This window comes from Micromys minutus (genome assembly GCF_963924665.1).
Source record: "Micromys minutus genome assembly, chromosome: 6".
In the NCBI taxonomy this organism is placed as follows: Eukaryota; Metazoa; Chordata; class Mammalia; order Rodentia; family Muridae; genus Micromys; species Micromys minutus.
In genome coordinates, this window is record NC_137975.1 from 60,175,143 (window position 1) to 60,192,819 (window position 17,677).

Here is a 17,677-nt window from a genome sequence, read left to right on the forward strand (position 1 = left end):
ACGGAGTAAAGAAATAGCTATCACATAATACTACCAGGTTTCTTTTTCTTATTTTGGATATTCTCTGTATTTACATTTCAGATGTTATCCCCTTTCTCCCACTCCCATCCTCCCTTCCCCTCCCCTTGCTTCCATGAAGATGCTTCCTCTCCCAGCCACACTCTCCACCTCAGCGCCATGTCATTTCTCTACACTGAGAAAATGTGCCTTCACTGGGCCAAAGGCTTCTTCTCCCATTGATGCCAGACAATGCTATCCTCTGCTACATATGCAACTATAGCCCTGAGCCTTTCCATGTGTACTCATTGGTTGGTGTTTTAGTTCCTATAAACTCTGGAGGGTTTGGTTGGTTGATAATGTTGTTCTTCCCATGGGGTTGCAAACTCTTTCAGCTCCTTCAGACATTTCTTTACCTCCTTCATTGGGATGCCCATGTTCAGTCCGATGATTAGCTGCAAGCATTCTCATCTGTGTCTTTATGATTCTGTCAGAGCCTCTGTGGGGGTATCCATATCTGACTCCTGCCAATACTGTGAATTTTTTTTGTGGGTGCAGAGGAACTTTATTGATGGTATTCAAGAGAGTAGGGAGGGATCCCTAGGCCCATATTATTATGGGGGTCTGGGATGGAAATCGTGAGGGAGATGCTCAGTGTTGGGGGCTGAGTTGGGATGGGACTCCTCAGCAACTGAGAGCCTCTCTCTTGCTCTCAGTGTCTTTGCTGGGGGGTGGGTGGTCCAGGGTTTCTTACTCCTTAGAGGCCATGTAGGCCATGAGGTCCACCACCCTGTTGCTGTAGCCGTATTCATTGTCATACCAAGAAATGAGCTTCACAAAGTTGTCATTGAGAGCAATGCCAGCTCCAGCATCAAAAGTGGAAGAGTGGGAGTTGTTGTTGAAGTCACAGGAGACAACCTGGTCCTCAGTGTAGCCCAGGATGCCCTTTAGTGGGCCCTCAGCTGCCTGCTTCACCACCTTCTTGATGTCATCATACTTGGCAGGCTTCTCCAGGCGGCATGTCAGATCTACAACAGATACATTAGGGGTAGGAACACGGAAAGCCATGCCAGTGAGTTTACCATTCAGCTCTGGGATGACCTTGCCCACAGCTTTGGCAGCACCAGTGGATGCAGGGATAATGTTCTGGGCTGCCCCACGGCCATCACGCCACAGCTTTCCAGAGGGGCCATCCACAGTCTTCTGAGTGGCAGTGATGGCATGAATGAGCCCTTCCACAATGCCAAAGTTGTCATGGATGACCTTAGCCAGGGGGGCTAAGCAGTTGGTGGTGCAGGATGCATTGCTGACAATCTTGAGGGAGTTGTCATATTTCTCATGGTTCACACCCATCACAAACATGCGGGCATCGGCCGAAGGGGCAGAGATGATGACCCTTTTGGCCCCACCCTTCAAGTGGGCCCCGGCCTTCTCCATGGTGGTGAAGACACCAGTAGATTCCACAACATACTCAGCACCAGCATCAGCCCATTTGATGTTAGCGGGATCCCGCTCCTGGAAGATGGTGATGGGCTTCCCATTGATGACAAGCTTCCCATTCTCAGCCTTGACTGTGCCATTGAATTTGCCATGGGTAGAGTCATACTGGAACATGTAGACCATGTAGTTGAGGTCAATGAAGGGGTCGTTGATGGCGACAATCTCCACCTTGCTAGATCCTGAGCAGAAGGCAGCCCTGGTAACCAGGCGCCCAATGCGGCCAAATCCGTTCACACCGACCTTCACCATCTTGTCTAAGGGATGGGGCTGGCACTGCATGAGAAGATGCGGCTGTCTGTAGAACAGGGAGGAGCAGAGAGCCAATACTGTGAATTTTTAATGCTTCATTTGCTGGTGTATCTGGACAGAACCAAAGTCACCACAGGAAAGACCCTTTGTGGTTTGTATCTGATAAATCTCCCAAGGTGTCTGAGAAGTGGGTCAGTCAGTCAAGTGTTTGCAATGGCAGCAATAGCATATGAGTTTTGAGCCTCAAGAATCTGTAATTTTTTTTAAACTGTGTGTAGAGAATGTATGTGTAATGCCAAAACTGAAGCAATGAAGACAGGCAGATCCAAGGAGCTTGAAGATCAGCTCATGTAGCTGGTTAGGGATGTTTAGGTTCAGTGAGGGACCCTGTTTCAAAAACTAAGATGGAAAATAAGAACAGGAGATGTCCAAAGATGGTATACTGAACACATACACAGAGAATAAATGAAGAAAGAAGAGAGAGAGATGGAGAGAGAGACACAGACGGACAGACATATAGAAAGAAAGAGGCTCCAATTCTCATGTGGTAAGACTTTATCCCCAGCAACTGGTGATCTTGGAGCATTGGGAATTGGGTCTTTGGGCAGGAAGTTGGGTGTCCTTAAAGGGGATATTGAGACCTCTTTTTTCCAGTGTCTATACCTCCTGGCCATCATGAAGTGAACAGCTTCCCCTTTCTCATGTTTCTTCCAAGATCTTCTGCCTCAGATGCCGCCAGCCCCACCCCCCACACCAAAGCAGTGGGACCAAGAGACCACAGGATAAAATGTCCTATGAGGCACTTTATCTTTTCAGTTTATTTTCCTCAAGAGTTTTGTGTCTATGGACAGGGTGACATGCAATTGTCCCTGAGAGGGGTGTGACCAGCTTCCACACATCAGAGACCGGGTTTGTCTGAAAATGGATGTGTGAAAAAAACAAAGACATACTGGGGCAGCCCTTCCTCGAATCTGAACCCATCTGAACTAACATTAGATAGTTTTCAAAGTCGCTCTGCTCTCCGATACCATATGAAAGAGTGCCGTCTGCCACACAAGGCTGAAATGCCCAGAGACAACCATGAAGAAGAGAAAATGACAAAGTTGTTTTTTTCTTTTTAAGTGGAGGTTTGGATTTGCTACAGCCTAAGTGGGATCAGTGTGCCATGGGTGCATCCCAGAGTTGGAAACTTTTCCTGGCACTTGACATGGGTAAATAGGCTGCTGACAGGGGCAGGGGACAGTATCGCCTCTACAGGCTAGATCCTCATGAGGGTTATCATGAAGCTCATCCAAAGCCTTAAGAAACGTAGTGGTTAGGACTGTGAATAACACACTTCATGTGGGGAAAGCCAAAGGAACCTAGAAAGTTCTGACCAAGACAGCTTCCAAGTTTCCCCAAAGTTTTTTTTCCTTCCATACATAATTTACCCTGGCCACTAGAGGGCACCAGAGTGGCTCTGGTTGGGGCGGTTGCCCTGGGAGCATCTGAGATGTTACTCTCCTATAACCTAACTCAGGAGCCTGCCGGTTTCACAAATGCAGTCAGAAGGCATAACACCTTAATCAGAGACGTTTCGTTCAGAAACAGCCGTTGCCAGCGTGTCAGTATTTGGGGAACAATTTCTCCGATTTCATATTGCAGTTTGAAGACCAGTCCTATTCATTGCTGCAGGTTGGTACCGGACAGAAACACTGTCCCTGAGCCTGAGAGAACTTAGGTCTTTTATAAAGACCAGGAGGCACACCTGACTTTTACATTTAAGTACACGCTTTCAAACTTCTGTGCATTGAATGGTTGGGTTTTGGGTTCAATCTGTCTGAGATAGGTGGTCTTTTCAGCTAAGAGATTTATTTATTAAATAAGTTGTCAGTGCCATTGATGGGTATCATCTCAGTGGTGTCTCTGAGGAGAGCTCCCAGACCCTGTGGAATTGTGAGGTTCCCTTCTTCCAGGTTTTAGAGGAAGGTGTGATACTGGGAAGTTTCCCCTTTTGACAGCAGTTGGCTGTTGCTGGGAGTAACCAGTGGGTGCTGAGGTGAAGAATGTTAGTGATCATAAACATCTTTCCTTGTCACCTTTTGCTAGGAAGACAAGTTGCCTTAGCTATATGAACCAAATCACTGCACTAACGGCAATTGCCACAGTTCAGCGAAAAGGAAGGGGCCCTTCAAAATGTCACGGCCTTTGCTAACACACTTGGTCTTAGCAAAAGCTGAGTAGTGATAGTCTTGCCTCTTACAGTCACTCCATTGCAGTGACAAAACACTGTGACCAAAAAACAAGTTGAAGAGGAAAGGGTTTATTCAGCTAACACTTCCACATTGCTTTTCATCACCAAATGAAGTCAGGGCAGCAACTCCAACAGGGCAGGAGCCTAGAAGCAGGAGCTGGTGCAGAGGCCACAAAGAGGTGCTACTTACTGGCTTGCTTCCCTGGCTTTCTTGGCCTTCTTTCTTATAGAAAGCAGGACTGATCTTCCAGGGATGATACCATTAGAATGTGCTGGCCCCTCCCTCAATGATCGCTAATTGGGAAAATGCCTTACTGCTGGATTTCATAGAGGGATTTTCTCAAGTGAGGTTCCTTCCTTTTGTGTCCCAGGTTGACACACAATCAGCCTGCACACCACAGTCCAGAAGGAAGACAACCATGGCTCATCAGATGCTCAGTGCATGGGAACCAGGAGGAGCAGCGACTTCCGTTTCTTTGCTGTCTGTTGTCATCTATGGCCACTGGCCAATCTGAGGGAACCACTTTCCTCTCTTCTCAGTGACTCTAGTTTGTGTCGAGCTGACAAAAACTAACCAGCACAGAAGCCAGACCTTAAAGCCAAGAGGCCAGTGAACATCATTCAAGAAGACAGAGGCTTAGGCTTGGGAGTCAAAGCATCCTGAACCAGCACTCACTCACACCCTCACTTCTACTCAGGGCACTAAGTGCTCACCATGGACCAGGCTCTGAGCCCTGGTGTTCAGATCAGGGTATTTATTCCCCGCCTCTGATGGGGGCTCTGAAGTTATCTTTTATCTCTCTTCTAATGCTTTAAAGATGGTCTCCATCCTTTGGTCCTATATATCTCTTCTGAGAATTAAAGCATCTAAAATTCAAATATCAAAGAAACATAAGGGAGGAAAGAAATTATTGCATCAATAATCAAAAAGCAGTTGACAGCTAAGTATGGTGGCATAGGCCTGGGCTCCTCTGAACACTGAAGGCTGAAACAGAACCCCAAATCCAAGGCCATTCTGGGTTATGGAGCCGAACCTTGGATGTGTACTGTACCCATGTCACCTTAGATCTTTATGTCTTCAGTATCGATAGCCCAAAGAATGTTGTAATAAAATGCAAACAAAGCACATTTTGGGGGGTTTGGCTATGTATCCCTTTGTATAAAAAAACAATTGTGGTACATTTACACAGTGGAGTACTACTCAGCTATCAGGAACAATGACTTTATGAAATTCTTACGAAAATGGATGCATCTAGAAAACATCATCCTGAGTGAGATAACCCAGTCACAAAAGAACAGACATAATATGCAGTCACTGATAATTGGATACTAACCACAGAAAGCTCTGAAAACCCCAGAAACAACTCACAGAGTATATAAAGTTTAAGAAAAAACAAAAGCCAAAAAAATGAAAAATGAAAAACCATTATGCTTAACCTTTACACACCAAGAAAATTGACGATTTCCAGGTTACATCATGTTTTACATGTGCTTTATGCTCATTATAACTAGTAAGATTTTAATGCATACTATCAAACCTTTAAAAAAATCAAGTACTGACAAAAATGTATTTGCATACTTTTATGCATAAATGCTTAAAATCTGTACATTTATATTTGTTTTTTAAAAGAAAGTTGTTCGATTTAGTAAAAAAGAAAATTATAATTGGTTTCTCTTTAGTGGTTGAAGCAACTTTGAAATATATATAAATTTTGAAAACCACCATCCACCCCAAAACCTGGAGCAAAGGGAGCAAAACCTTCCCACATCCTAAATTCTTCTTTACCCTTCTTTTTCCCGGACTTATGATCAATGGATGACATCCCATCACCTTGCATTTTTTGGACAGGTTCTCCACACACTATTTTTATACTCAATAAGAATTCCTTTTAGGGAAGAAATCAATTTCTTCTATCTGTGGAAAATGCCTTAAATATAGAGAATCAGGGAACAGACCACAGCCTCTGTATCTTGTGCCTCTGTGCTCATTACTGACTTGCAGTCAACTGCATCCTTGAAGGAAATAGCTTCCGCAAGATGACATATAATCTCCCATTTCTGTGACTTGCATATGAATTGTAGGGACTCAGTACAGTCTTATTTCAGGAGAAAGCGTGTCAGACACATTCCCTACATACTTATTGCACAGAGAATATATGCATACTAATAAAGTTAAACTCAGATAGAAGACTTCCTAATTATTCAGGTGACAGAGGCAGAAGATTGGCAAGATAAAGGTCTGCCTGAAACAGAGTAAGTTCAAGGCCAACCTGAGCAACTTAATGAAAAGCTGTCTCAAAATAAGACAGGATAGTATTTACAACTCTGTGGAAGAGCTCTCGCTGAGCACATGTGAGTCCTTGGTTCAGTCTCCTATGCTATAAAATCACAAATAGAAATATATAATAGTTAGTATTGTGCTGGGGGTTGCCATACCCACTTGTTGTCTTTAAATATCTATTAGGGTTTCTTCCCTACTTCAGACCATATTGTTCCCAGATAAAAGATATAGAAACCTTTATATCTTTGAGGTATCAACCCTCTCCACATTTTGTCTATTTCTCTGAGGTGATCTGAAATGTCCTTTGCCATGTTGACTCCACCAGGACAGCCCTCATGGCCATGTGCTCATGATGCATCTACCCCATGGCAACATTCTTCATTGTCTCTTCTTCCTCTCCTCCCCTCAAGGACCTCGGACCCTAATCCTGGGAACCTTCGCTCCACCCCCTTTCTTCTGCCCAGCTCAGGCTATAGACATCTTTATTAACCAATCAGGGATAACGGGGAGGGGGACATTCAGACCTCATCAGTGGGTGTATGAAATACTCTCTTCATTGGGGGGGCATCCAGATCTGGGGGGGGGGTAACATTTACACTTGAATGAACAGCAGAAATAGAAGACTCTAAAGATAAATTGCAGATAATAAAAAGTCTTGGAATCCCGATCTGAGAGATGACCCAGGAAAACTTCAAGAAGCAGATGCACATGCCCTTTATATATGTACAACACTACAAATCCTTGACTCACCAACTGGGGTCGAACACCAGGATAAGTTATGAGATAGTATCAGGAATTCTTGATCACCCTGTCTTGTCTCTGCACACACAGAATGAGCCAGCAAGGACCAAGCATGAAGCACTCAAGAAAAAAGGAAAATTGTCAAATGCCAGGGAAGCATTAGGAAATATTTTTCTATGCCAATTAAAAAACGTGACATTATTTCACACATGATACAAACTAAAATTATACCTTTCATGTGCCTATTCGAAGAAGATTACAGGGGTGATGTTTAGCGTTTAGGAATCCTTTGTAATGACACAATGCCTCAATGGGTTTACAGCAGAAAACAGGAAGCTTTAACTGTGGCATTATATTTAATGTTACAAAAGATGCGATCAGACAGTTAGAACCTAAATTTCATATATTAAGGGTACATCTATTAAATGGGTCCTCCAAGTTATACCATTAAATCCTTCTCACAAAACTTGAGATGATGCAGATAAAACTCACAAGTCTCAGCAATTCCCTGAAACTTAAAAAGAGTTATAAGACCTTTTCCCAAAATCAGAGAAACATTCACAATTTGGGGTGGAAAAGACTGACCCACCACCAGTTAGGCTGATTAACAATAATATAATTAGCTCAAGGAGCATCAACCGTGGTGTGAGGAAAATTCAGTATGGATGTTGAGTCATATATGGTCCAATAAGAAAACCCTCACCCACAGTCCTGTCAGTAACCCCAGTAAATTCACTGGTTCACCAAGATAACCTTAGGTAGGGTTGACCCATCATCAATGCCTTATCTGGGATGACCAGATGTTTGTTCATGCCTCCCGAAGAAAAATCATATAATGTATCTAATATCACAAGAAGATGTAGTCAAAGAGTCACACACAGAAAATACAGGAGTCAAATATACACAGAATTGCATGCTCAGGTCAAAATAGCACGTAAAGAGCCAGCTTCTAAATCCTACCTGATACATGTGGCATCACAGGTGTGGATTTAGGATTGAGTTGGCATTTATTAAATACTACTTCTAGAATATGTTTTATTCTTTGCAAGCCTTTCTTATTAACCTCAGTCATCTTGGCTTGTACATTCCTGATTCACCACCACCACCAAAGGCATTCTAGTATTTTCTTTTCCATTTTCATAATATTCTAATAGATTATGAGCCTAGATTTGGTAATGGTAAAGAGCCAAGTTAACATCTATTCTAAGGAGCAATAACTAAACTTCCCTGGGATGGTCCATTTGAAGAATACATCCCTACAGTGCTATACAAGCAACCTCTTTCCTTGGTGAATTCACTGCTGACCTTCTTTTTCAACAGCAAAATCAAGGTTCCCAGCATAGTGAAATATTTTGAACATCTTTTATGCCATTTTGTTCTCTGACCACCAGAAGGTAACACTGCACATCCTCCAACTGCTGCTCTCCTCTCCTGGCTACACGTGCACTGGAATGAGTTGCAAGCCATTTGGTCAGAAAGTCAGTTCTTCAAAACATTTATGGGAGAAAATAAAGGGACAAATGTAGGATTGGGGATTGGAGAAAAGATCATCCAGAGACTGCCTGACCAGAAGATCCATCTTATATGTAGACACTTAATCCACATACTATTGCTGATGCCAAGTAGTGCTTACTGGCAGGGACCTGATATGGATGCCTCCTCAGAGGTTCTGCTAGAGCCATACTTATACAGAGGAGGATGCTTGTAGCTAAACATTGGACTGAACATGGGGACCCCAATGAAGGAGCTAGAAAAAGGACTGAAGGAACTGAAAGGGTCTGCAACCCAATGGGAAGAACAAAATTATCAAATAACCAAACCCACCACAGCTCCCAGAGATTAAAATACCAACCAATGAGTTTGCATGGAGAAACTCATGGCTCCAGGTGCATATGCAGCAGAGGATGGCATTCTCAGGCATCAATGAGAGGAGAGACCTTGGTCCAGTGAAGGCTTGCTTTCCCAGTGTAGGGGAATACCAAAGTGCTGAGGTGAGTGTGGTTGGGAGAGAGAGCAACTTCATGGAGGCAATTGGAGAGGGGATGGGATTGGAAAAAAGGGGATAGCATCTAAAATGTAAATACAGAGAATATCCAATAAAAAAATTAAAAAAAAAAAAACAGGTCCTGATAATTAAATGACAAATGTGGTCCTTAAATGGAGAAAAATTGGGTTTATGTCATCTTTTCACATTCTAATTTTTATTTTTATTTGCCATTAAAATTCGTAATAAAGGATAAATATGTTTTTATGTAAAGTCAGTTCTCTTCCCCATCACCTAGAATCCCCACCAGGATCCCGATATTGTCTTATAACAGAGTGTCATTAAAGCTACTCAACCCTCTTCTCAGTAAAACATGAATGTGCCTAGCTAATTTGAGGGGGTTCCCAATTTATTTGAACACATCTCACGATCTCCACCCTGAAACAATCTTAGTAAGAACACAGCTTTGCAATACACCAATGAAAAGGTTTTCTGTGATTGCTAGAAACTAGCAGTACAGGACAGGAGGCCAGCTACCTAGCAAGTCTTCCTCTCCTAACATTGGGTTGTAGAGAGTTGGTTTCACTGCTTAGCACTGCATCTGTTAGCAGTGAGCAATTATTAAAGTGTTGACTGCGCTTGCTGGAGTCTCTTGCCTCTAATCACAGCATTTTGTTTTGATTTTGAATGGGTTTTTTGATTGGGGCTGTTGTTTTGATTCTGGTTTCTAGTTTTGAAACGGATCTTTCCCTGTCGCCTAGGCTGACCTGGAATCCCCAATTCGCCTCCTATTTTTACAGTAACTCTTGTGGATTAAAACAAATGGCCGTCCTGAGAGAGGGAATGTTCTGTTTCCTTTTGCTGAATCTTGTCTTTATGCTCACGGCATTCAATATACCCTTGTGCTGCACTAAGGTTTGGAGAGAAATGGAATCTGGGAAACAGGTCCAGAGTTTGAGCCATCAACTCAGGCTGGTGCTTCGGAAACTTCATCTTAGCCAGCGACCAGTGCTCTGATGAGATGGCTCAATGCACGTTCCTGGATCGTAGTGGCATTCATGAGTGAGTACGCTTTTACAGACTGAGATTTCTATTAATAACATTCTGACATAAAACTCAATAAAATATAGCCATCTCAACATCTCCATTGTATCATTTGCTACTTTTGGTTTCCCCGTGTTCTTCTTATGGGGCCAGATAGGCAAACTCTGTGAGCAGAGATAAAATTAGAGGGGTAGTCATCAGCCTTTCTGAATGTTTAGTCTGTCTGACGATCTGCCCCATGCAGGAGGTGTTCCTGGTGGCCTGAATGTGAAATGTCCCCCAAAGGTTCATGTGTTTGAACCCCAAATCCTCACCAGAAGATGGAGGTCATTAGTAGCCATCTTTGAACACAGGACATGAGAGCCTAATCCTACTACTAAGGATGGAGCCCCTACTGACCTGACCCTGTCCTGTCCCCAATAAAGTCTCACTGAAACCGTCAGCCAAAGAAGACCTTCTTCTCCAATGTTCCTTCTGTGCCATATTTCTGTCACATCCAGTTCTGTGTTCACTCTGCTTGTAACGCTTGTCCACACTCAGTGATTACAATGTCTGGGGCTCGTTTTTTTTTTTTTTTTTTTTTTTTTTTTTTTTTTTTTTTTTTTTTTTTTAAGATTTATTATATCTAAGTACACTGTAGCTTTCTTCAGACACACCAGAAGAGGGCATCAGATCCCATTACAGATGGTTGTGAGCCACCATGTGGTTGCTGGGAATTGAACTCAGGACCTCTGGAAGAGAAGTCAGTGTCTTAACTACTGAGCCATCTCTCCAGCCTCTTTGATGCTGGCTATTGTTACTCCTTTATCTTCCCAAGATCATGTGTTTTCAGATATGCTCCTGTTATTACTCAGAAGAACCCCCATAATTTGGGTTTTAAAAAAGAAAAAAAAAATTCTTAGGGAAAAAAACAAATTTAAGTGCTACATTTCTTTTTTTAATCCTTAAATTTTACAAACGTTTTACTGGCTCTTTTTGGAAATGAGGTATATCCTAATGATAGGAATTCACGGTGGGGAAATGCTTAAGAGAAGCAGGGACAGTTTCTCCTGGAAGAAGAGGGTTTGGCTGGCATTGGGATTTACTGGAGCTTTGAGATGCTCCTCACTTGGGGGTTGTGCTTGCTTCCATTTGTGTGCCTGTACGTGGCAGTTATGCTTCTGTCTCAGGTCTGGAGGGAATCACACCAGCTGCTTAGTTAGATCCTTTAACGCACAAAGCACCATTGCCTTCCTGATCTCATGGCAAATATTTTCAAAATCTAATGTATGTGTCCACCTGTCCTTGCATCTCTGCTATTTCACTCATAAACTGGATTCAAATCCGGTTGGGTTGAAGCTGATAAGAATTACAGAGTGCTTCACTTAGGAAGGGGTGGCACATTGAATGCCTGTATTGCTCTGATGTGAAGCCATGGACGGAATAGTAGATAATCCCTTCCCTAAGAGTAGCAAACAATTCGTACCCAAGAACAACAGACACTTGAGAAGTTCCAGGGTCCCCCCACCCCCACCCCGAAGTCATCTTGGGCAGCAGTAAGCTGGGCCTCTGCTGCCACCCAGTGTCCCACTAGAGCCAGGTTCCAAAGATGCCAGAGGCAGGAGGCAGTGGCAAGTGAAAATTCCTTGATCCTTAGCTGCTCGGGAGCCACCAGGAAAAGATCTTGGGATTAAAGCACTGTGCTCTCGCTCTGGCCTTCTTCCCTCATCATTTGTTCTCCTTGGAAAAACCCAGACAAAATGAGCAGAAAGCATGAACATTGCCCCTTGCTTTCAATGTGTGGACACTTAGGTATCAACGTCAAACAAGACAGAACACCAGGAAAGTCTGTGGTGAGGGTCCACCTGCCATCCCTCACACCCCAGAGGCTTTCGACCTCAGAGTCTACCCTTATAGTCATAGTCTCAGGCATTTAAATGCTTAGTCCCTAGTTAGTGGTGCTGTTTGGGGAGACTGGGGAGGTGTGGCCTTCTTGGAGGATGGGCATCACTGGATACAATTGTCTTCCTTGATTGCTGCCTGCAGTTCCAAATGTGCGCTCTCAGATTGTGACACTAGCCACCAAGCAGACCACTTCCCTACCTTATTGTACGCCAGGGCCATAAACCAGAATAAATGTTTTCTTCTATGAATGGTCATGGTTGTGGTGTTTTGTCACAGTTATAGAAAAACAAATAAATACAGTTTCTAGTATCCACTGTTGGCATGACTGAATAGAAGTCTACTAGGCAGGTTTCAACTACCCACTGAAAACAGACGCTCTAGGAAGCTGTACCACGATTGAACTCGCCTGCTCCTCTTTCACTGAACAGGGCAAACAAAAGAGGGAGCTGAAGGAGAAACACAGCAACACTTTCTTTGTGAAAGATCCACCAGGGATTTGATTCTCAGTTTGGCTTGATGGGTGTAAAACCTTGAAGAAATTCAAGACACTTCTCTAAGGAGAGAGGATGGTAACGCCAGGTATGTGAGGGCTGGGCTCTCCCCTGCCTTTCCCTCAACACCCACACTGTGGAAGTCACTTCAAAACACTTTATATCCTCAAGAGGCTTTAAACACTGTGATGGACGTCTCTTACTGCTTTCCCTTTGGTTCCAGCTCTAACAGCAACCTTAGTACTTATGTTCTCAAAGAAGAATTCACAGGGGGCAAAGATACAATAAACAAGCAGTCCCAATTTAGTTTGAGAGTCAAGAAAGCCAGCATGTACTACAGAATGCCCAAGCCAAGTGGACATGAAACACATAGGCTTAAAACTGTGTGTGAAGCTGAATGAGAATGCAGTGGTACGCATCTATAAACCGGGGACTCTGTGTGTAAGATGGAGAGAAGAAAAAGAAAAATCACCCAGAAACTCATAAGCCAGCTAGCCTGAGTACTCAGCAGAAACAAGAGACACATACCCTGACTCAAAGGGATGGGGGGGGGTGGAAAAATGATTCAGGGTAATCTAGTTTCAAAGGTACAATGAATGTGTAAATTTAACAAATAGAGTCTTGGCAGACTGCACCTTTTATAAGGCGGTCAGTCATTCATTGAATTGATTGCTAGTAGTTGACTCCTGGATTGGTAGCCGGTGTGGTACCCAGGTAAGCTGTATCCATTCCTTGGTGCCAACTGAAATGATTAGATCAGTAGGACAGCTGCCAGCAACAATGGAAATGAGTGTTGCAGACACTGCTCAATAGTTCACAGTGGGCAAACAGCTGGCCGGAGAGAGAACTAGGCATTATCCAGTGGAACCGAAGCCATACTGACCAGCTGTTGGTGACATTACTGAGACAGAGGGGATGAGAACACTCTCAGGGAGCCACCAGAAAATAGAATGACATTCACAGTGATCTTCATTTATTAATCTGTCATCGATAGCCTGTGCTGAGCATTTTATAGAGATCTACTTACTATGTTTTTTTAATTAAACAACTTTACTTTAAAAACAAAGATAAATGTACAGATTTCAAAAGTACTTTTGCATAACAGTATATGAATACATTTTTGTCAGTACTTGACTTTTTTAAACCTTTGATAGTATGCCTTAAAATCTTACTAGTTACAATGAGCATAAAGTACATGTAAAACAAGAAGTAACCTGGAAATAGTCAAAGTTTTCTTGGTGTGTAAAGATTAAGTATAATGATTTTTCTATTTTATTTTTATTTTTGGTCTTTGTTTTTCTTGAAATTCATATAGTCTGTGAGATGTTTCTGGGGTGTTCAGAGCTTTATGGGGTTAGTATCCAAGTATCAGTGACTGCATATTATGTCTGTTCTTTTGTGACTGGGTTACGTCACTCAGGATGATATTCTCTAGATGCATCCATTTTCTTAAGAATTTCATAAGGTCATTGTATCTGATAGCTGAGTAGTACTCCATTGTATAAATATACCACAAATTTTGTATCCATTCATCTACTGAAGAACATCTGGGTTCTTTCCAGCTTCTGGCTATTATAAAGGGGCTGCTATGAAAATTGTGGTACATGTATCTTTGTTGTATGCTGGAGCTTCTCTGGAATATGTGCCCAAAAGTAGAATAACTGGGTCTTCGGGTAGTACTATGCCCAATTTTCTGAGGAACCACAAGACTGATTTCCAGAGTGGTCGTACTACTTTACAACCACACCAACAGTGGAGAAGTGTTCCTCTTTCTCCTCATCCTTGCCAGCATCTGCTGTCATCTGAATTTTTGAACTTAGCCATTCTGGTTGGTGTTAGGTAAAATCTCAGGGTGGTTTTGATTTGCATTTCCCTGATGGCTAATGATGTCAAGCACTTCCTTAGATGCTTTTCAGCCATTCCATATTCCTCAATTTAGAACTTTTTGTTTAGCTCTGTACCCCATTTTTAAGAGGGCTGTTTGATTCTCTGGTGTCTAACTTCTTGAGTTCATTATATACCTTGGATATGAGGCCTCTATCTGATGTGAGGTTGGTAAAGATATTTTCCCAATCTATTAGCTGCTGTTTTGTTTCCTTGACAGTGCCCTTAGCCTTACAGAAACTTTGCAATCTCATTAATTCCCATTTGTCGATCTTTGACCTTAGAACATAAGACATTGGTGTTCTGTTCAGGAAATGTTCTCCTATGCCAATGTGTTCCAAGGTTTTCCCTACTTTCTCAAATAGTAGTTTCAGTGTACTTGGTTTAATGTGGAGATCTTTGATCCACTTACACCTGACCTTTGTACAAGGAGATAAGAAAGGGTCTATTTTCATTCTGCTGCATGCTGAGTGCCAGTTGGACCAACACCATTTGTTGAACAGGCTATCCTTTGTCCATTAAATGTTTACAGCTTCTTTGTCAAAAAAAAAAAAAGTGACTATATATGTAGGGACTCATTTCTGGATCTTCTATACTATTCCATTGGTCAACGTGCCTATCTCTGGACCAATACCATGCCGTTTTTAACACAATTGCCTGGTAATATAGCTTAAGGTAAGGGATGGTGATTCCGCAGATTTTTTTTTTTTTTTTTTTTTTTTTTTTTTTTTTTGTTGTTGTTGTTCCTGAGAATGGATTTCGCTATTCAAGGTTTTTTGTTATTCCAGATGAAATTGCACATTGCTCTTTCCAACTCTATGAAGGATTGAGTTGGAATTTTGATGGGGATTGCATTGAATCTGTAGATTGCTTTTGGTAAGATGGCCATTTTTACAACGTTCCAATCCATGAGCATGGGAAAGCTTTCTATTTTCTGAGATCTTCCTAGATTTCCTCCTTTAGAGGTTTGAAATTCTTGTGATACAGGTCCTTCGCTGCTTAGTTAGAGTCACACCAAGGTATTTCATATTGTTTGTGACTATTGTGAAGGGTATCTTTTCCCTAATTTCTTTCTCCTCATATTTATCCTTTGAGTAGAGGAAGGCTACTGATTTGTTTAAATTAATTTTATATCCAGCCACTTTGCTGAACCTGTTTATCAGCTGTAGAGTTCTCAGGTTGAATTTTTGAGGTCACTTAAGTACACTATCATGTCATCTGCAAGCAGTGATGTTTTTACTTCTTCCTTTCCAATTTGTATCCCATTGATCTCCTTTTGCTGTCTAATTGCTCCGGCCAGGACTTCCAGTACTATGTTGAATAGGTAGGGGGAGAGTGGGCAGCCTTTTCAAGACCCTGATTTTAGTGGGATTGCTTCAAGTTTCTCACCAATAAGTTTGATGTTGACTATTGGTTTTTCTGTATATTGCTTTTATTATGTTTAGGTATGGGCCTTGAATTCTTGTTCTTTCCAATACTTTTAACATGAAGGGGTGTTGAATTTTGTCAAATGCTTTCTCAGCATCTAATAAGATGACCATGTGGTTTTTTTTCCTTGAGTTTGTTTATATGGTGGATTACATTGATGGATTTCCTCATATTAAACCATCCCTGCATCCCAGGGATGAAGCCTACTTAGTCATGGTGAATGATCGTTTTGATGTGTTCTTGGATTTGGTTTGAAAGAATTTTGTTGAGTATTTTTGCATCACTGCTCATAAGTGAGATTGGTCTGAAGTTTTTTTCCTTGTAGGGTCTTTGTGTGGTTTAGGAATGAGGGTTATTGTGGCCTTAAAAAATAAGTGAGGTAGTGTTCCATCTGACTCTATTTTCTGAAATAGTTTGGAGAGTATTGGTATTAGGTCATCAATAAATGTCTGATAGAATTCTGCACTAAACCCATCTGGACCTGGGCTTTTTTTTTTTTTTTTTTTTGGGTTGGGAGTTTGATGACTGCTTCATTTCTTTAAGTGTTATGGGATTATTTAAATGGTTTACCTGGTTATGGTTTAACTTTAGTATCTGGTATCTGTCTAGGAATTCATCCATTTCCTCCAGATTTTCCAGCTTTGTTGAATAGAGGCTTTTGTAGTAGGATCTGATGATTTCTTGAATTTCCTCATTTTCAGTTGTTATGTCTCCACTTTCTTTTTTTTATTTTGTTAATTTTGATACTCTCTCTTAGCCTTCTAGTTAGTTGGGCTAAGGGTTTATCAATCTTGTTAATTTTCTCAAAGAACCAGCTCTTGGTTTTGTTGATTCTTTCAATGGTTCTTTTTGTTTCTATTTGGTCATTTTCTGCTCTCAGTTTGATTATTTCTTGCTGTCTACTTCTTTTGGGTATATCTGCTTCCTTTTGTACCAGAGCTTTAAACTGTGCTGTCAAGTTGCTAGTGTATGCTTTCTCCAGTTTCTTTTTGGAAGCACTCAGAGCTTTGAGTTTTCCTCTCATTGCTGCATTCATTGTATCCCATAGGTTTTGGTATATTGTTTTTTCATTTCATTAAATTCTAGAAAATCTTAATTTCTTTCTTTATTTCTTCTTTGACCATGCTATCATTTAATAGAGCATTCTTTAGTTTCCATGTGTATATGGGCTTTTTGTTGTCTTTGTTGTTATTAAGGACCAGCCTTAGACCATGGTTATCTAATATGATGCATGGGAGTATTTTAATCTTCTTATATCTATTGAGGCTTGTTTTGTGATTGATTATATGGTCAGTTTTGAAGAAGGTTCAGTAAGGTGCTGAGAAAAAGGTGTATTCTTTTGATTTAGGATGAAATGTTCTGTAGATGTCTATTAATTCCAATTGGTTCATAACCTCTGCTAGTTTCACTGCGTCCTTGTTCAGTTTCTGCTTCCATGATCTGTCCATTGATGAGAGTGGGGTGTTGAGGTCTCACACTATTATTGTGCAGGGTGCTATGTATTTTTTGAGCTTCAGTAGGGTTTCTTTTATGAATATGTGTGCTCTTGTATTTGGAGCATATATGTTAAGGATTGAGAGTTCCTCCTGACAAAATTTCCCTGTAATGTGTAAAAAGTGTCCTTCCTTATTTTTTTTTTTTTTTGATAACTTTGGTTTAAAATCTACTTTATTCGATATTAGAATGGCCACTCCAGCTTCTTTCTCGGGGCCGTTTGCTTGGAAGGTTGTTCCCCAACCTTTTACTCTGAGATAGTGTTTCTCTTTGTCTCTGAGATGAGTTTCCTGTATGCAGCAAAATGCTGGATTCTGTTTGTGTATCCAGTCTGATAGCCTATATCTTTTTATTGGGGAATTGATTCCATTTATGTTAACAGATATTAAGGAATTATGGTTGCTGTTTTCTGCTATTTTTGCTTTTAGAGGTAGAATTGTGCCTGTGTGTTTTTCTTCTTTTTGTTT

General features: G+C 41.6%; 1 protein-coding gene across 1 annotated transcript; it reads right to left on the bottom strand.

Moving 5' to 3' along the window:
* Positions 1-708: 708 nt before the first annotated feature.
* On the bottom strand, positions 709-1,773 carry LOC308421509 (glyceraldehyde-3-phosphate dehydrogenase-like). The gene has a single exon (XM_080917910.1). It carries the CDS (start codon positions 1,744-1,746, stop codon positions 748-750), a length of 999 nt encoding a protein of 332 aa, XP_080774036.1. The 5' UTR covers positions 1,747-1,773; the 3' UTR covers positions 709-747.
* Positions 1,774-17,677: the final 15,904 nt, after the last annotated feature.

Coding starts and splice junctions, on each gene's coding strand:
- LOC308421509 (XM_080917910.1), bottom strand. CDS start 1,746: ATGGTGAAGGTCGGTGTGAACGGATTTGGCCGCATTGGGCGCCTGGTT.